General features: G+C 41.7%; 1 protein-coding gene across 1 annotated transcript in view; it reads right to left on the bottom strand.

Annotated features, from left to right (window-relative positions):
• Positions 1 to 21,106, bottom strand: part of LOC149432710 (sialic acid-binding Ig-like lectin 5) — a 46,004-nt gene extending 24,898 nt beyond the window's left edge. Inside the window, exons 1-7 of the mRNA XM_089665023.1 lie at positions 20,968 to 21,106; positions 14,382 to 14,501; positions 11,396 to 11,785; positions 8,890 to 9,195; positions 6,580 to 6,609; positions 4,118 to 4,240; positions 3,336 to 3,385 (exon numbers count right to left, since the gene is read on the bottom strand). Of these exons, the coding sequence (XP_089521149.1) occupies positions 3,336 to 3,385; positions 4,118 to 4,240; positions 6,580 to 6,609; positions 8,890 to 9,195; positions 11,396 to 11,785; positions 14,382 to 14,457 (975 nt within the window). The 5' untranslated portion in view covers positions 14,458 to 14,501; positions 20,968 to 21,106. The remainder of the gene's footprint in view (positions 1 to 3,335; positions 3,386 to 4,117; positions 4,241 to 6,579; positions 6,610 to 8,889; positions 9,196 to 11,395; positions 11,786 to 14,381; positions 14,502 to 20,967) is intronic.
• Positions 21,107 to 21,307: the final 201 nt, after the last annotated feature.

The following is a 21,307-nucleotide window of genomic DNA, read 5'->3' as shown; positions in this document are numbered from 1 at the left end:
TGGGGGGGGGGGTACAGAAGATGTGAGACTCCAATTGGGTTTAAGGAAAACAAAAAGTGTACTAGTTCTAAGAAATATTTTTTTTTAATGGACATCACTAATGTTTAATCATTTCATTGTAATTTTTTCGTAGGTCTGAATACTCTGTCCGTGAAGGTCCTGCAAAAAACAAAACACAAAAAAAAAATAAAATAAAATAAATAATAATAATTCTAATATTAACCACTTGCCCTCCAGAGGATTCCCCCCCCCCCCCCCTTCCTCTGACCAGGCCATTTTGTGCGATACGGCGCTGCGTTGCTTTAACCAACAATTGCGCGGTCATGCAACTCTGTACATAAACGAAATTGATGTCATTTTTTTTCTCACAAATAGAGCTTTCTTTTGGTGGTATGTATATACAATGTATATATGACACTCTCTTCAAACTGACTCTTTTTACAAATGTAAAAATGTTTTTAATCAATATTCTGTTACAAAGTAGGTATCGGTTATAAAACATACAGTCATGGCCGAAATTGTTGGCACCCTTGATATTTTTCCTGAAAATCAAGTATTTCACACAAAAAAGGTATTGCATTAACACATGTTTTGCTATACACATGTTTATTCCCTTTGTATGTATTGGAACAAATATAAAACAGAGGCAGAAAAGCAAATATGACATAATGTCACACAAAACCCCAAAAATGGGCTGGACAAAAGTATTGGCACCCTTAACTTAATATTTGGTTGCACACCCTTTGGAAAACATAACTGAAATCAGTCGCTTCCTATAACCATCAATAAGCTTCTGACACCTCTCACCCGGAATTTTGGACCACTCTTCCTTTGCAAACAGCTCCAGGTCTCTCTTATTGGAAGGACACCTTTTCCCAACAGCAATTTTAAGATCTCTCCACAGGTGTTCAATGGGATTTAGATCTGGGCTCATTGCTGGCCACTTCAGAACTCTCCAGCGCTTCTTTGCCATCCATTTCTGAGTGCTTTTTGACGTATGTTTGGGGTCATTGTCCTGCTGGAAGACCCAGGATCTTGGACGCAAACCCAGCTTTCTGACACTGGGCCCTACAGTGCGACCCAAAATCCTTTGGTAATCCTCAGATTTCATGATGCCTTGCACACAGTCAAGGCACCCAGTGCCAGAGGCAGCAAAACAACCCCAAAACATCATTGAACCTCCACCATATTTTACCGTAGGTACTGTGTTTTGTTCTTTGTAGGCCTCATTCCGTTTTCGGTAAACAGTAGAATGATGTGCTTTACCGAAAAGCTCTATCTTGGTCTCATCTGTCCACAAGACGTTTTCCCAGAAGGCTTTTGGCTTACTCAAGTACATTTTGGCAAACTGTAGTCTTGCTTTTTTATGTCTCTGTGTCAGCAGTGGGGTCCTCCTGGGTCTCCTGCCATAGCGTTTCATTTCATTTAAATGTCGACGGATAGTTCGCGCTGACACTGATGCTCCCTGAGCCTGCAGGACAGCTTGAATGTCTTTGGAACATGTTTGGGGCTGCTTATCCACCATCCGGACTATTCTGCGTTGCAATCTTTCATCAATTTTCCTCATCCGTCCACGACCAGGGAGATTAGCTACAGTGCCATGGGTTGCAAACTTCTTGATAATGTTGCGCACTGTGGACAAAGGCAAATCTAGTTCTCTGGAGATGGACTTGTAACCTTGAGATTGTTGATATTTTGCCACAATTTTGGTTCTCAGGTCCTCAGACAGTTCTCGTCTCCTCTTTCTGTTGTCCATGCTTAGTGTGGCACAGACAGACACACAATGCAAAGGTTAAGTGAACGTCTCTCCTTTTTATCTGCTTTCAGGTGTGATTTCTATATTGCCCACACCTGTTACTTGCCCCAGGTGAGTTTACAGGAGCATCACATGCTTGTAACATTCTTATTTATCCGCAGTTGTGAAAGGGTGCCAATACTTTTGTCCAGCCCATTTTTGGAGGTTTGTGTGACATTATGTCGAATTTGCTTTCTTTCCTCCCTTTTTTTGTTTTGTCCCAATACACACAAAGGGAATAAACATGTGTATAGCAAAACATGTGTTAATGCAATACGTTTCGTGAGAAATACATGATTTCCTGGAGAAATATCAAGGGTGCCAACAATTTCGGCCATGACTGTATGCATTTATCCTGATTCTTTTAATTAGTAAATTATGAAAATGAATTAAATGAATGTACGAATACAAAAATGGATACAATTTGGGAAAACAAGTGTTTTCTCATGTGCCAAAAAATTACTATGAATATAAGAAAGTTTAAAAGTAATAGTATAAAAAGAGTAAGAAATATGCGCCACCTTATACACAGATAAAAATAACATATATATATATATATATATATATATATATAGAGAGAGAGAGAGAGAGAGAGAGAGAGGGGGGGGTATATATACATACATATATATATATAGAGAGAGAGAGAGGGAGTACATAGAGAGAGGGGGGGGGGAGTATATATATATATAGAGAGAGAGAGGGGGGGGTGTATAGAGAGAGAGAGAGAGAGAGAGATGATATATATAGAGAGAGAGGGGGGTACAGAGAGAGAGAGAGAGGGGGGGTATAGAGAGAGAGAGGTAGAGAGAGAGAGAGGGTATATATATAGAGAGAGAGGGGTATATATATATATATATATATATATATAAAGAGAGAGAGAGAGAGAGAGAGGGGGGGGTATATATATAGAGAGAGAGAGGGGGGAGGGGGAGGGAGAGGGAGGGGGGATAGAGAGAGAGAGAGAGAGAGAGAGAGAGAGCGAGGGGGTATATGTATATATATATAGAGAGAGAGGGGGGTACATATATATATATATAGAGAGAGAGAGGGGGGGGTACAGAGAGAGAGAGAGAGCGAGGGGGGTATATAGAGAGAGAGAGGGGGGTATATATATATATAAAGAGAGGGGTGTATATATATATATATATATATATATATAAAGAGAGAGAGGGAGAGAGAGCGAGAGGGGGGTAGAGAGAGAGGGGGGAGGGAGAGGGAGGGGGGATATATATATATATATATAGAGAGAGAGAGAGAGAGAGAGGGGGGGGGTGTATATATAGAGAGAGAGGGGGTATATATATATAGAGAGGGGGGAGGAGAGAGAGAGGGGGGTAGAGAGAGAGAGAGAGAGAGAGAGAGAGAGAGGGGGGGTGTATATATATAGAGAGGGGGGGAGGAGAGTGAGGGGGGGAGGAGAGAGAGGGGGGGTAGAGAGTATATATATAGAGAGAGGGGGGGGAGAGGAGAGAGAGAGATATATATATTAGTTAAAAAAAAAGAAATCAGTAGATCTTGCGCTAGACTGCAATTAGCATACCTGATAAGTAGATTCATTTCCTTCTGGCTTGCTTTCATGAGGTCTGTTTCCTGAAAAGTTTACCGCACATTTCACTAACTCACTAGTCATTCTTTTACAAATCATCTAACAATTCTAAATTTTTTTTGTTAACCTAACAAATTATTTTGAATGAGTGAACAGGTAACTCTTCCTATGGGGTGTAACACTGCAGCCCATAGGAATGGTTACTAAGACCAGGATTTAGTGCCTGATATATCAAAGTTAGCCATAATGTAAAAGGAAGTAAACATGATTTACAGGAAAGTAGTAATGTGGATGGAAAACATTTAGCAATGACAATATTGAATTAAAGTGGAACTTCCCTTTCTCAAAAAACATTGACTATTTATAATCCTTACGCTACTAGCATTAGTTAAATATATCATATTTATTTGTATTTTTTGTACATTTCTTTAGTTTCCTTCAGGTTTCCATGTCTAGGCAAATGATGTCATACATCCCAGAGTCTTCAGGAGGGGAGGAGGGACTTTCTCAGCTAAGCACGCCCTCCTGCCTGCATGCCTGAGCTAAGAGCAGATGGATTCCAGGAAGTAAATGCTACATGAATCATCTACCTTTACTCAAGATGGCCACAGCAGGAATTCTAGGGAGGAGCTTTTCAAAAAGATTTCTCAGTAATATAAAGCATGGAGCCACGGATGGATGGGGGGAGTTTGCTTTGAATATTAAAAATGAATTAAACAGCATTTTTGATTTGTGGTGATCAGACATAATTTAGTTCTGCTTTAAATTGTATATACCTGATAGTGCATTCTTTATGTGTCGCTTTATAAAAAAAAGAAGACCCAATGCAGTTAGGAGCAGGATAAGGACATTCCCTCCGATAATCCCAGCAATAAGTTTAGAATCCATAGAAGAGCAAACTAAAAGAAGAAAGAAAAAAAAAAAAAAAAAATATATATATATATATATATATATATATATACACAGTATTTATCTCCATTAGTGATTTACATAGCCCTGCCAGATGGTGCAGTCACATTGGTGGCCTTGTGGTGACTGGTGTCTATGTATCCCTTACTTATTCCCATAGAGGGTGGCGCCAGTGGTGTATTTAGGTTTCGTGGTGCCCTAGGCAATACAAAAATCAGCCCCCCCCCCCCTATTGAGAGACTCTGACACTGACCAACACCCCCCTCCCCCACGAAGAGAGCCTGACATTGACCAAGAAAACCCCACCCCCACCCGAGAGAGCCTTCCACTACCACCTCCCACCATACACTGGCAATCACACCCCCCCACGAGAGAGAAGACACTCACCTTCACAGCTCCGGACATCCCTGGGAACAAGAGTTTGGCTCTACATACACCATCAAGCAGCCGGCAGCCTCTCTCAGATCCCCCCTGCTCCCCATGCTGTGTGTGTCCCTTCTTCCATCCCTTTTGGAGGGCCTGGGGCTGCCCCCCTGAAAAATGCTGCCCTAGGCAAATGCCTTGTTTGCCTCGTGGCAAATACGCCCCTGGGTGGTGCTGTATCTAGTTGCCCCTTATTGTGTTAAAGGGAGCTTCCATAACTTTAGAATTCTTGCTCCCACAGACCCCCATTACCAGCAGGCCAGGGTTATAAGGAAGAGACTCTTGTCTTTTGCCATGGGGTTCCCCCTTGGTAAGGTACCCTCCATTCAAGGCATGTATCTTGGCGTGCTTCAGGAGGGTAGGCTCATTATCCCCCTTTCCTGGCCTGCCAGACTACCTGCTCAGATCAGGGTCTGGTGTGCATTCTTAGGGGGGTTCTCACATGTATCTCCTTAATGTTTGTATGGGGGTCCCGCTTAAATTCAAAGGGGAGCCCAAGCTGTTTTTTTTTTTGCGTGGGGTCCCCCTTAAAGTTCATACCAGACTTGAAAGGTCTGGTAGAATTTATGGGGGAAACCCTATGATGCTTTTTTGTTTGTTTTACACGGCTGGAAATTCCTGAGCGAGGCTTGGTGATCTCACCGGTTGCTAAGTATGCAGTGGGTACCATTACCCGTTCTTTCCATAATGACCTTGAGATTGGAAGAAGGAAGCTGTCATATATAGTGGTAGGAAAAAAAAAGTTCAGTCGAATGCCTGGACAAGCAAAGTTTGGTCCAAACCAAGAGATCTTCCCTACTGAAGAGATAAGAGAGACAGAGGGATATGGAACCAAATGAGGAAGAGTTGGGATCTATGCAAAAGATGTGGGTGTCCTGTCTCCGGAAACAAGTGATCTGCTAGTAGGAGAACATCTGATGTGGACCATTTGGCAGGGCTGTCTTAACCTCTTCACGCTGGCGCCTCCCGGCCCTTTAGGAGGTTTCAGATTCCGGGACACGGTTTTAATGTTGTATGATCGCCATGATTCGCTGTTACAGTGGTCACATGATCGGAAAAGGTCCTGATCGCAAGGGGAGATTGGGATCTTTCTGTGAGACACCAACATATGTGCTGGGAGCTCACAGGGCACGTGCTCTCAGCACATATGTACTTTCAAATGGTACACAAATATGCAACTGCTCGGCGTCAAGGCCCAGCCGCCGAGAGACTGCATATTTGCGTACTGTCAGCATCAAGGGGTTAATAGAATGATGGGCCCCTGGACAAAGTAATGCACTGCGGCCCCTACCAGCCTGCTCCAATTTACTCACCTACTCTCAAGAATTAAAGTATTAAGAGCTGGTAGATTTAAACATATATAATGCAATTGATTTAATAAAATCGATTTAAAAAGATAAGAATACATGCCATAAATCCAACTGTAATCAACACAAAGGGCACAGTACACGGAGGGAAGAAGAAGGGCTCAGTGCAGTGTGGGAAGGTGATCAGGAGGGCACATTACTGGGATCAGAAGGGAATAGTACAGTTTCTGGGATTCTGCCTGGGCCATCCCGGGACAGCTTAGTAAAAAGTGTGACTGTCCCAGCAAACCAGGACAGTTGGGAAATATGATGTGATGCAAGATTATCAGCGGGCCCCCTTGCACTTGGGGCCCCTGGGCGAGGCCCAGGGGTGCCCATGTGTTAAGACAGCTATGATCATTGGCTTTTCTGTCAAACAGTTCACCCAAAAGTACTATATAAAGAGCCTAAAAGAGACACCATATGAAAGTGTTTCGTATTTGAGAAATATGAATGAAACATGTTCTAACCCTGTAACAATTGTGTGTCTGCAGTACAGAAAGAAACACATTATCAGTGGATTTTATTGTAGAGCAGATTGATACATATTGTAAAGTTACCTTGGCCAGTATTTCCTTCGGAGTCAGTATCTGGGAAAAAAAAACAAATGACGGGTTAAAAATTAAAGCCTAAGTGAAACTGTAAATATACTTAAATATCTTACTCTCACTTTCCATTTATAGCAGTGTGTCAAAATAATAAAGCAATAGTAAAAGTTCCATTTTTTATTGTTTTTGTTTTAAAATAACACACATTATGCTTACCTGCTTACTGGACTCTAGAGCAGTGGAGATGTGTTCTCTGGAGTGATGAATCACGAGTCTCTGTCTGGCAATCTGATGGACTTGTCTGGGTTTGGCTGTGGCCAGGAGAATGATATTTACCTGACTGCATTGTGCCAAGTATAAAGTTTAGTGGAAGGGGGAGGGATTATGGTGTGGGGTTGTTCTTTAGGGGTTGGGCTTGGCCCCCATAGTTCCAGCGAATGGAACTCTTAAGGCGTCAGCATACCAAGACATTTTGGACAATTTCAGGCTCCCAACTTTGTGGGAAGAGTTTGGGGATGGCCCCTTCCTGTTCCAACATGACTGCACACCAGTGCACAAAGCAAGGTCCATAAAGACATGGAGGAGCCAGTTTGGGGTGGAGGAACTTGACTGACCTGCACAGAGTCCTGACCTCAGCCCCATAGAACACCTTTGGGATGAATTAGAGTGGAGACTACGAGTCAGGCCTTCTTGTCCGACATCAGTGCCTGACTTCACAAATATGCTTCTTGAAGAATGCAGAACACTTGCAATGGATGGAGAACAGCAAAAAGGGCACATTTCCAACAACTGGGCCACCAAAAAGGGAACTAGAGAACCTCTTTTATCACAGGTATGCTTTTACATTTAAAGTGACCCTATGCTGATAGGGTCTCTTTAACCACATGCCGCCCAGCCACTGTATAAATATGGCGGCAGGGCGGCACGGGCAGGCAAAACCACTTTTTAAAACATGTGTTTTGTAAACAGGTAGGGGGCGTGCGCGAGGCGCGCCGCCGCCCTACCTGTCCCGCCGATCACAGCCGGAGATGTCAGTCACTGGGCTCCCAGCGATCGGCGGCAATCAGTGACAGAGAGCACAGCTGCAGTAGCTCTGCTTTCTGCCACTTCCCTGACAGCTTGAGGACAAGCTGATCGGGACAGAAGAGTTTCTCTCTCCCGATCAGCCTGTCCCCATCCAGCACACACCCCCGCCCCCTAGTAAAACACTCCCCCTCACACAGATAACCCTTTCCCTGAAAAATAAAGTTAACCCCTTCCTCCCCAGTGCCATTAGTACAGTGTCAGTGTTTTTTTTTTTTGCACTGATCACTGTGTTGGTGTCACTGGGGATGTCAGTGACCTCAAGTCAGTACCCCCCAATGTCAGAATGTCCGCCGCAGTCCCGCAGTCCCGCCATAAGTCGCTGATCGCCGCCATAAGTCGCTGATTGCCACCATTATTAGTATAAAAAAAACTAAAAATCCCAGTATCTTTCCCGCCATTTCTAAACGCTATAACTTTCACGTAAACCAATTAATTTACACGTATTGGGTTTTTTTTTTAGCAAAGACATGTCGCAGAATGCATTTTGGCAGAAATTTATGACTAAATTTGATTTTTAAATTTTTTTTTACTGGACATGTTTTATAGCAAAAAGTCCAAAATATTGTTTTTTTTCCTCAAAATTGTCAGGCTTTTTTTTTATAGCGCAAAAAATAAAAACCGCACAGGCGATCAAATACCACCAAAAGAAAGCTCAATTTGTGGTAAAAAAAGGATGTAAATTTCATTTATGTACCGTATTGCATGACCGCGCAATTGTCCGTTAAACTAGCACAGCACTGTATAGCAGAAAAATGGCGTAAATTGCAGTATCTATATCATAGTTTGTAGACGCTATAACTTCCACACAAAGCAATCAATATACACTTATTGGGATTTTTTTACCAAAAACATGGAGCAGAATACATTTTGGCCTAAATTTATAACCAACTTTGAGTTTACTATATATTTTTTATAGCTGAAATTAAAAAATATTGTTTTTCTTCAAAATGTTTGGCCTTTTTTTGTTTATAGCGTGAAAAATAAAAAGCGCACAGGTGATCAAATACCACCGAAAGAAAGCTTTGTGTGAAAAAAGGACGTAAATTTTGTTTGGGTGCAGAATTGCATGACCGCGCAATTATCAGTTGAATTAGTGCAGCGCCGAGTAGCAAAAAGAGGCCTGGTCATTAAGGGGGGTAAATCCTCTGGAGGGCAAGTGGTTAAAGTGACCATACAACAAACATTTTTTTTACATGACCTGTATATCCATTTATATATTCTGATTGTTCCAGTTACCTTCTACCTCCAGTTCAATCACTTCACTTTTAGAAATCAGATTATCTGCAAAAGTCACTTTACAGCGTAGTCTCTCCAGGTTGTCTTTAATGGATGGAATAAATGTGAGGTTGGAGTGGTAGGTTCTGGTCCCGTCTCCATAATACGTCATGTATTGCTGTACTGTGGCTTTTCTAGTAGTTGCTCCTTCCCAGGTTATTTTTGGAGCTTCACCAGCACATCTTCCAGGACTTGTACAGGTTAGAGTCGCCCCCTCACCAGCAACCAAAGTCCCTATAGTTGAGATTTCTGGAATGTCTGTTAAATCTGCATAGAGGAAGAGAGAAATAAATGAATCAGTGTTCCCCCCAGTTTTGTATCATTGTGCATTCATTCACACCACTCTGATTCATTCATACCACTCTGATTCATTCATACCACTCTGATTCATTCATACCACTCTGATTCATTCACACCACTCTAAATCATTCATACCACTCTGATTCATTCACACCACTCTAAATCATTCATACCACTCTGATTCATTCACACCACTCTAAATCATTCATACCACTCTGATTCATTCATACCACTCTGATTCATTCATACCACTCTGATTCATTCACACCACTCTAAATCATTCATACTACTCTGATTCATTCACACCACTCTGATTCATTCACACCACTCTGATTCATTCATACCACTTGGCGCTATATTTCAAATTTCAGTGTTTTTGGTTTGACTACATTATTGAATTAAATGTATTATTATTATATTATTATTTATTATATTATCATTTATGATTTCATGTTTCAAGTTTTATCATCCCCAGGATGTTTACTAGACTCTTGTTCAGACAGATTTCAGTGAGTTATTCCTAAGAATTACAATAAAAAAATGACATATTTCAATGCAAAAAAAATGTACCGCTTTGAGCACAGAAATACTGACATAATCAGACCGCTAGGGAGGTTAAAACATGTTAAATATTTCATTGATTGGATTTACGTATATTTTAAGTAACTGTCAAAGTTTACTCACCAGTCACTGTTTAGCTTCATTATCTTTTTCCTCTGGTTGATGGGTAGTTATGGGCCAAACACCCCCCTGTTTGGTTTCGCGGTTGAACATCTGAACCTACAGAATATTCGACCACGAACTTCAAACACAAACAATATAATGAGCGGTATCTTACCGCATGAGTATGTGGTAAGATACTACTTAGTTACTAAAATACAGCATGAGTTATATTATTAAGTCATGCAGTATTTTAGTAGTGAAACATTCAATAATGTTTCAGCTTTCAGTGGGGTTCCCCAAATCTCAGATATGAAATATGAATTAACCTCTTAACGCCGGCTGTACACAAATGTGCGGCCTCCCGGTGTCTGGGCCTTGACATTTGCGTGCAATTAAGAAAAACATATGTGCTGCGCACTCCCAGCATACATGTCCGGTATTCACGGAAAGGTCCCGATCTACACTTTCGATCAGGACCTTTCCCGATCATGTGACCGCTGTGACGGCGAATCGCGGCAGTCACATGACCCTAAAACCCCGCCTCTCAGCTTCTGAAACCCTTAAAGCAGTGGTTCTCAACCTGTGGGTCGCGACCCCTTTGGGGGTCGAACGACCCTTTCACAGGGGTCCCCTAAGACCATGAGAAAACACATATTTCTGATGTGTAAAGAGCAGCTACTGTGTAGAAAGCAGCTACTCTGTTAAAAGCAGCTACTGTGTTGAAAGCAGCTACTGTGTAGAAAGCAGCTACTCTGTTAAAAGCAGCTACTGTGTTGAAAGCAGCAGTATTGGAGGTAAAACGACACTCATGAATTATAATTACTGGGTAAATAATTTTATGGTTGGGGGTCACCACAACATGAGGAACTGTATTAAAGGGTCACGGCATTAGGAAGGTTGAGAACCACTGGTCGGGAGGCGTCGGCGCCAAGGGGTTAAACATATCCCTCTACAGTGTGATGAGGATTGGTATAGTTGGCACTCGCCTTCTTGAATAATAAACTTTATTGAGCGAGTAAAATGCGCATGTAAAATGGCTTACGCGTTTCGGAAAAAAAACTTTAGTCACTAAGGCTTATTGCCGAAACGCGTAAACAATTTCCTATGCACATTTTACTCGCTCAATAAAGTTTATTATTCAGGAAGACGAGTGCCAACTATACCAATCCTCATCATTCAGTTGCATCTGTGCTTGGAAGACACACAGAGCCAGAGCACCAACATTCCTCCTGCTTGGGCATTATCTCTGGGCGTAGCACCTACTTGTTCATCCCTCTATAGTGTGTACTTGTCTTAATCCAGATTTACTTCAACTGAAGAGTGTAAAATTTGGTGCAGTTCTGCACTGAAACCAATCAGCTTCCAGTTATTTTTTTTTTTTTTGTCAAACTTTAACCACTCCAGAGGATTTTTTGCGATATGGCGCTGTGTTACTTTTAAAAAATGTTAAAGATTTCATTGATTGGATTACATATATTTTAAGTAACTGTCAAAGTTTACTCACCAGTCACTGTGACTTTGGGGCTGACATCGACAAAAGAATATTGGACTCCCCTGTCTTCCAGTCTGAATGTGTACAAACTGTCATCCTCTGATTTTGCGTCTGAAATTCTTAGAGAACAATCTCCTTTCCAGACTTCTCCAGTGAGAAAAAATCGTGGATATTTGTCTTGGGGATCATCAAGGCCATCCTTCCGAGCCACCACATTGAGTTTCAAGTGGTCACCTTTCCGCCACGCTCCTTGAGCATTCCTTGATAAAGTGTAAATGGAAGGGACTTGAAAAGTGCAAGGAATGTGAACACACAAGTTGCGCTGCACTGTGACCCTTCTTGGGGCATTTATTGTGAATCCTGGTACAGTTTGTATTTTGGGTCCAAACTGAGAGTTACTGTCTGGAGAGAAAGAAAAGAGAAATAAAAGTTCAACTCCTGTTGTATACTAAATTCCCATCTTACCCACATGGAAGAAAAATATATTTCAAAGATACTTTAAAAATATTCTTCTCAAATATATTGACATATAATTTTGGCCATATTCAATATATTTCAAAATATACTTCAATATATGTATGTGTGTGTATATATATATATATATATATATATATATATATATTTATATATTAAAATATATTTTGCAAAGGCATATATTTAAAAGTATATTTTTCAAAATATATTTTCCAGATATTTTTGAACATCTAAAAAAAATGCATTTAAACATAGATTTTTTTAAATATACTTGTAACGCACTCCAAATTACACTTTGATATGTATTGCAGCATGTGTTCTGAAATTTTTTTTAATAATATATTCACAAATATATTGAAATATATTGAATATTTAAAAGACATTTAAATATAATATTTTTAAAGACATACAGTATATTTGAAATGTATGTTTAAAAATATTTTTCATATGTTTTGTAATAAAAATGCATTTCAACATGCAGTGTATATATATATATATATATACACTGCATGATGAAATGCGTTTTTATTACAAAATATATGAAAAATATTCTTAAAAATACATTTCAAATATAAAAAATGCAAATCTACATTTTTGGAATGCATGTAAAAATATGTGTAAAAATATATGTTACTTTTGTATATGTTTAAAAAATCAGAGGAATATATTTAAAAAAAATATGCATTTTTAAAAATATTTTTCATATATTTTGTAACACATTTCAACAAGCAGTATATATATATATATATATATACAGTATATATATATATATATATATGTAGTGTGTTTGTGTGTGTATATATATATATATATATATATATATATATATATATACACACACTGCATGTTGAAATGCGTTTTTATTACAAAATATATGAAAAATATTTTTAAAAATACATTTCAAATATACTGTACATTTTTAAAATTACAAATCTACATTTTTGGACTGCATGTACAAATATATGTTAAAATGACTTTTTTTGTTAAAAAAATCTGAAGAATATATTTAAAAATATATATATTTTTAAAAATATTTTTCATATATTTTGTAATATATAAAAAATTTATTTCAACATGCAGTATATATATATATATATATACACACACCTATCATGGAGAGACCTGTTTGGAGCTCAAGTCCAGCTAAAATAAAATTTGTTTGGTTCTTTTCAGGTGGAAGAAAATATTAACCACGCATTGGCTTCTTATTTTTCGGGGACATCCAAGCTCAGATCTCCTTATGATAAACCCTTTTACATCTACGATGGCTGCTGCTGTCTTTCTATAACAAACCCATGGAGTAGACATGTGCATTTTGTTACGAATCAAAATTTGGAAAAAAATTTTGTTTTGTAGAGATTCGGATGTATCAATTTACGCAGCACTTTACATATATATTGTACATTCACATCAGTCCCTAACCCTCAAGGGGCGTACAATCTAAGGTCCCTAATTCATGTTCGTATACAAGGGCCAATTTAGACAGGATCCACTTAACCTTCCTGGCGGTCTGATTATGTCAGGAATTTTGTACCAAAAGCGGTACCATTTTTTTGCATGGAAATATGTAGTTTTTTTATTGTAGGCCTGTAATTTAGGAATAACTCCCTGAAATCTGTCCGAACAAGAGTCTAGTAAACATCCCGGGTATGTTAAAATTTGAAACATGAAATCATAAATGATAATTTAATAAATAATCATAAAAAATAATAATATAATAATAATAAATGTAATTCAATAATATAATCAAACCAAAAACACTGAAATGTGAAATAGAGCGCCAAGTTCGCACATCACTGAGCAAAGTCGCAGAATCGTTTTCAGTGTCTGATGAGGAATTTCCCCCACGAATCATTATCACTCAATTCTGCAAGTGGTTCTGATTTACTATCGCTGTTCTCTAGTCGGTCTAAAACCGCTTTTGACCTAAAGGGACGCTTTTTGGACGCCATGGACGTTTCTCAGTTTCCAGGCAGAAAGAACAGTAAAAATGCAGGCAGGGCGCCGGACAAAGCACTCGGGACAAAATGTATGTGAAATGGTTTGATACAGAAATGTTTTGCTATGAAATAATCATTTTTAAAAAAATTTCATTTTTTTTAAATTTGGCGCCCGTACATCTCAGAACATGGAAGCCAGATGCCAGCATCGGCCGGGGACACATCACAGGAGCAAAGGACAAGGTAAGCACTGTAGGGACTCCCTATGCAACACCACATGGTAAGCCCAAGTGTTACTCAGGGTTACTGCTTTTGGTACTGAAACTTTACCCCGAGCTACACTACTGCCAGGGAGGTTAACCTACCAGCATGTCTTTGGAGTGTGGAAGGAAACCCATGCAGGCACAGGGAGAACATGCAAGCTCCAGGCAGGTGGTGTCATGGCTGGGATTTGAACCGATAACCTGAGTACTGCCAGGCAGAAGTGCTAACCATTTAGCCACTGTGCTGCTCATCCCCAGTATCTTTTTGCCCTCATAGAATTGCCCAGCCTTCAGAATAGATAGACTCTTCTTTTTACTCACCTTTGCAGAACAGGCTTAATATCACAAGTGTTGTCATGTAATTTTGATGGAGAAAACCATATCTTGTCAGGAGCATTTTGACATGAAGTGTAGAAGTTAGTTGCACCTTTGTAACGTTGGCTGGATAGAAAAAAAAACAAAATGGTTAATGAATGGTTTATTTGTTTCTATTAATTATTTTAATTATAAGAGATATAAGTGTTAAATGGAGCTCATAAAACGTATTCCCATACCCGGTACGACCCAACCACCAATATCCCCTCATTCCACAGTTTTCGGGAATTAGACATACACTATATTGCCAAAAGTATTGAGCTGGCCCTCCAAATCATTGTAATCAGGTGTTCCAATCCCCTCCATGGCCACAGGCAGGGGCGGACTGACCATTTGGAAACTCGGAACCTCGAGGGCCCAGGGTCAGTAGAGAGCCCCATGAGATGCCCCTGGTACCTTTTTCATAGACTTTTTTGAGTTTGGGCAAGGACACAGGGGCCCCATGATCCCCTATTGCCCGGGGGCCCCATGAGTTGTCAGTCCACCCCTGGCCACAGGTGTATAAAATCAAACACGTGGAGGGTCTATTGATGCGGGTTACTAGGGAATCTGTTGTCATTGGGGGATATATTAATGCAGGGGATCTATTTTTGTGGAGGGGGGTCTATTGTTGCTGGCGGGGATCTATTCTTTTGGTGGTATCTATTGTTGCTGGGTAGGTTTTTATGTTGCTGGATGGGTCAATTGTTGCTGGAAGGGATCTACCATTGAGGGAGGGGTCTCCTGATGCTTACTGCTGGGAGATATACTATATTGACAAAAGTCAACTGTTAGTGGTATTATAACAAAGTGGAAGCAACTGGGAACAACAGCCACTCAGCCACCAAGTGGTAGGCCACGTCACATGACAGAGCGGGGTCAGCGCATGCTGAAGCGCATAGTGCACAGAAGTCACCAACTGTCTGCAGAGTCAATAGCTAAAGATCTCCAAACTTGGTGTGGCCTTCAGATTAGCACAACAACAGTGTGTAGAGAGCTTCATGGAATGGGTTTCCATGGCCGAGCAGCTGCATCCAAGCCTTACATCACCAAGTGCAATGCAAAGCATCAGATGCAGTGGTGTAAAGCACGCCACCACTGGACTCTAGACAAGTGGAGACGTGTTCTTTGGAGTGAACAATCATGCTTCTCTGTCTGGCATTCCGACGGACGTGTCTGGGTTTGGCAGTGGCCAGGAGAGCAGTACTTGCCTGACTGCATTGTGCCAAGTGTAAAGTTTGGTGGAGGGGGGATTATGGTGTTGGGTTGTTTTTCAGGGGTTGGGCTTGGCCCCCTAGTTCCAGTGAAGGGAACTCTTAAGGCGTCAGCATACCAAGACATTTTGGACAATTTCATGCTCCCAACTTTGTGGGAAAAGTTTGGGGATGGCCCCTTCCTCTCCCAACATGACTGCCCACCAGTGCACAAAGCGAGGTCCATAAAGACATGGAGGAGCCAGTTTGGGGTGGAGGAACTTGACTGGCCTGATCAACCCCATAGAACACCTTTGGGATGAATTAGAGACATCAATTCACCTTTGGGATGAAACCGACATCAGTGCCTGACCTGACAAATGTGCTTCTGGAAGAATGGTCCAACCTTCCCATAGACACCCTCCTAAACCTTGTGGACGGCCTTCCCAGAAGAGTTGAAGCTGTTATAGCTGCAAAGGGCGGGGCCAACTCAATATTAAACCCTACGGACTAAGACTGGGATGCCATTAAAGTTCATGTGTGTGGACAGGCAGGTGGCCCAATACTTTTGGCAATCTGCGAAACCCGGTGCTTTCCGGTATGTGGAAGAATGTGACCTCCTCCCCGTTACAGTGCTTGGGTATAGCTACCAGTTGCTAGACCCATAGAATGTCATATAAAAACAGCTTGGTCTAGCAATTCTAAGGCAACACACTCAAAGAGGTGGTGGGAACCATTGTCTTTACTTTAAAGTGCAGTTAAATCCAGGAACAGAAATGTAATATATTGCTCCTTACTGTCCTAAAATGTGGTGGCTGCATTCTCTTTTTGGCTTTTTTCTTTTATTTATTTATCTGGTGATCCTGCCAGTTCTACACATGCTATCCTTCAGTGGCAACGCTTACTCACTGTGTCTATGGAGAAGCAGCATTGCCACCCTAGAACAGGGAGTGTGTTTAAGACTACAGAATACCTTCTCCTGTCCTAATATCTATGATGGGGAGGTGTTCTGTAGTTCACAGAGGTCATCTGGCTAGGGCTGATAACACAGCTTGACATTTCAGAGCAGCAAAAGCAGAGATGATATGAGAAACTCCCTGGATTTCTGGCAAGATCAATGGATGGATTTCCGGCAGGTATTTGTTTGCACTTATCAAACAGAATTAAAAAACAAAATATTTTCAATATGAAGGACAACCTATTAGCGCTGTTGGAGGTAAAAACCCTCAAAACCAAATATCCAAACAGATGGCCCCAGAAAATGCTCCTCCTTTGTTTCACCAGACTAATGAGGAAATGAACAATGAGGAACTCTGCAACATACAGGCCTTGCTGCCAGCTTCAGATCGGGAAAATCTACTCCCAAAGAACTGAAAAAACAAAGAGCGAGGGAGCACCAGCCTAAGGCATCATAAATCCCAACAATGAACTTCACTTTTTTTTTCATTTTAATAAGTACACCACTCATTTTTTTTCCCATCCTCAGGGGCGTGGCGTAGGGCACTGCCCTTGAAACACGTAAGCCATGCCCCTGAGGATGGCCACCACTCAAACATTGGGACTGGATTGATTTTATGCTTACAACTGTGTATCTTTGGATTATTTTTCTCTAATAAAGGGTGAACTAGGCTGGAGTGCCCTCTTCAAAAAAATGTAAGGGTGTATTAAAACAGAACAAAATGAAAAAAAAAAAGTGAAGTTCATTGTTGGGATTTGCTCACACTTTAATCATTTCATGTCCAGACACTTTCACCCCTTTCCTGTCCAGGCCAATTTTCAGCTTTCAGCGCTGTCGCACTTTGAATGACAGTTGCACGGTCATGCAACACTGTACCCATATGAATTTTTTAGCATTTTTTATAGACAGATTATTATTATTATTATTATTATACAGTATTTATATAGTGCCAGAAAGGTTTGCTCAGCACTTTACATTATAGTGGGGGACAGAACATGAGACAATACAGTAACAATGCAATACACGAGGGGTTCAAGTGCCCTGCTTTTTCGAGCTTACAATCTAGGAGGGAGGGGATGGTGGTACAGGAGGAAGTGGCTGTGGGGGATGGAGTGGTAGGAAGAGTGGAGGAGATGGGCAATTAGGTGAGGGTGGGGTAGGCTTCCCTGAAGAGATGGGTTTTCAGGGTGCGCCTAAAGGTGAGGAGGGTGGGTGACAGTAAATAGGTGATAAAACTTTATTTTGGTGGTATTTATTCCCCACTGGGATTTTTTTTTTGCTATATAAATGAAAAAGTCCAAAAATTTTGAAAAAAAAGTGTTTTTCTTATAAAATTTTGCAAACAAATAATCTTTCTTCATAAATCTTGGCCAAAATGTATTCAGTTATCTTTTTAGTAAAACAAATAACCCAAATTAGTTTACAACCAAAAATTATAATTTTTCCAAAAATGTTTTTACTTTTTATAAATAAATCTCATTGTTAAAGGTGATGCACTAGACCTGTGCGCCCTCTTTTTGTTTCCTGCATACATATGCCTAGTCCATTACCTTTAAAAATGAGATTTATTTATAAAAAGTAAAATACTCGCAAGAGAAACAAAATCAAATGGAAAGCATGTCACAAGGGATGCAATGTGGTCCAAAACCCCTGAAGGTGGTCTGGTGGGGGACTGTAGACCTCTAGATAGCTGGTGGTTGACGCGTTTCGAGGTTGTACCTCTTTCTCAGAACCTAACACAGATAACACAAAAACATACTCAAAGACATATCATGTGTGTAAAGCTTTGTATGATAAAGGAGATGGCCACAACAATGGCCACAACAATGTGCAGGATGTTCCGACCGTCAGTGTGGCTTGTTGACTCGTTTCAGGGATGAATCCCGAAACGCCTCTGAGGAAAGGGATTCGTCCCCAAAATGCATCAGGAAAGGCGACCACATTGACCAGTCGGAACACCCTGCCCATTGTTGTGGCCATCCCCATTATCATACAAAGCTTTACACGCATGATATGTCTGTGAGTATGTTTTCATCTTATCTACTTTTCAATAAACCTTGGATAATGCGCTAGGTGTTTGCGCCACCCATTTCCAGTTGTTGATTTCCCCATCTGAGGAGGGCTGCATCCCCGAAATGGTATCCATAGACAACCTTTTGCCCTGGTTCCCCTGACCTTCCTTTGGCAATTGACTCCTGGAGCTCTGGAGAGTACACACTGTGTTCCATAACATAACCTACCAAGTACCCTCTCCAGTATATAGACTGTGTTGCCAGCATTGTTAGGAGCTCTGTTACCTGGGTTGCCTGTGATATTGAGGCTCCATTTCCATAGTGTTTGGAACTGTGAGTGAGCTCCTTGCCACTGAATTCCATGAGTTACTTCTGCTTTACCAAAAAATTGTGCCACCTTCCTAGGTCTCTGTCTACCATTATTCCATGTTGGGTACCAACAGAGGTGGATTGACAACTCATGGGGCCCCTGGGCAATAGGGGATCATGGGGCCCCTGTGTCCTCGCCCAAACTCAAACCACACCTAAAAAAGCCTATAAAAGGTACCAGGGGCAGCTCATGGGGCCCCCTACTGACCCCGGGCCCTCAGGCAGTGCCCGAGTGCTCGAATGGTCAGTCCGCCCTTGGGTACCAATCAACTGGACCACTGAATTCCATAAGTTATTTCTGCTTTACCAAAAAAACTGTGCCACCTTCCTAGGTCTCTGTCTACCCTTATTCCATGTTGGGTACCAACAGAGGTGGATTGACAACTCATGGGGCCCCCGGGCAATAGGGGATCATGGGGCCCCTGTGTCCTCGCCCACACTCAAACCACACCTAAAAAAGCCTATAAAAGGTACCAGGGGCAGCTCATGGGGCCCCCTACTGACCCCGGGCCCTCGGGTGGTGCCCGAGTGCTCGAATGGTCAGTCCGCCCCTGGGTACTAATCAACTGGACCTGCCTACAGCTCAGTGTACAATACTAGTATCTTCTGGGTGCTAGGATTAATAAAAGTGGTTGTAATGGTTCTATGCATGAAGGTAAACAATCTTCTGTGTGCAGCAGCCCCCTCAGACCCCCTAATACTTACCTGAGCCCCAGTGCGATTCAGTGCTGTGCATGGGAGCCTCATCGCAGCCAGTGAGCCAAAGAGAAGAGAGGGGGCAGAGCTCCATGTTTGAATGGGCGCTCAGAGCAGCAGCTCAGGTGGGAGCCTGCTTGGGTGCCCCCATAGCAATCTGCTTTCTCTGGGGGCACTTGGCAGGAGGGAGGGGCCAGGAGCACAGGCGGGGAACACGAGAAGAGGAGGATCGGGTTTACTCTATGCAAAACCACTGCACAGAGCAGGTGAGTATGACATTTTTTAAAAATACCTTGATGCCGAGCGCATGAAAATATGCGGCCTCTTGGCGTCAGGGCCTTGACACTGAGCGGCCGCATATTTGCGTGCAATTAGAAAATACATATGTTCTGAGAGTGCACTCCCAGCACATATGTCCAAGACTCACGGAAAGGTCCCGATCTCCCCTTTTCGACTGGGACCTTTTCCGATCATGTCACCGCGTGATGGCGAATCACGGCGGTCACTTGACCCGAAAACCCCGCCTGCCTCCTGGCTTCTGAAACTCTTAAAGGGCCGGGAAGTGGTTAATATCACTTTATCTCCCATGAATATGTGTGGGATTTACATCACCCAGGGCTGGCCAATCAAGATGACCAAAGATGTCAAAACCTGAAAAAAGATCGAGCAATGATGTCAGCATGAAGAGGGAAAACGCAGTCATCACTGCGCTGAAGTGGGGTAAGTTGGCGGGTAAGTCTGCCATAATGTTCAAATATATAATGTATACTGTCATATTATAGCAAAAAAACCCGGACACCAGCAGGGGAAATAAATTTGACTTCATCAGAAAATCTTCCAACAGGAAGCACTGTTCCTGTGACAAGTGATTTTTTTTTCAATTCTCTTTTTTGACTTCAGGACAAGAAGTGTGTGTGTGGGGGCGGGGGGAGGGGTGGTGGGTCTGATCTCTTCAGTTGTGGCCAGGGGCAGACTGACAACTCATGGGGCCCCCGGGCAACAGGGGATCATGGGGCCACTGTGTCCTTGCCCAAACTCAAAAAAGCCTATGAAAAAGGTACCAGGGGCATCTCATGGGGCCCCCTACTGACCCTGGGCCCTCGGGCAATGCCCAAGTTTCCAAATGGTCAGTCCGCCCCTAGTTGTGACAATAATAGTAAAAAAAAAACACAGACATACAACTAAATAAAATGATAGAGATCCTAGAACACCTCTCTCTTTCCAAAAACTAGAAAACACATTTTGGTTGGAGATTCTATAGGTACTTGATGAATGTCCCATTTTCTATCTTGTTGAAGACAAAACTAAAAATATATTTTTCTTACCTGGGTTTTTTTTGGGAGGTCTTCTAGCAGCCAGACTGTATTTTTCCCCCTTGTTGATTCTTCAGCAGTATATAATATTTTGTTTCAAAGCTGAAGTATATTTTCACCAGCTGTGTCCCTCCATCTGTCGCTGAGATCAATTTTCTTCCAGTACGGCACACTAACGGTGTGATTAATAAATGGTGTCACGTCACACTTCGGAGAAAGAAGAAGTTGCCCATTGCGATGTGTGATTGCAAAACACAATTACGGCTCATTTATTGAAAGAGAAGGAAGGAGCACCCAGTGTCAGAAATAATGCAGCTCCCAGTATTGTGGCCCCCTGACTCCCCCTGTACCA

The sequence above is a fragment of the Staurois parvus genome, unplaced genomic scaffold, assembly GCF_062004578.1.
Source record: "Staurois parvus isolate SC_StPar_1 unplaced genomic scaffold, SC_StPar_1.0 ptg002113l, whole genome shotgun sequence".
Lineage (NCBI taxonomy): Eukaryota > Metazoa > Chordata > Amphibia > Anura > Ranidae > Staurois > Staurois parvus.
This window is presented reverse-complemented; position numbering and strand designations above follow the sequence as displayed.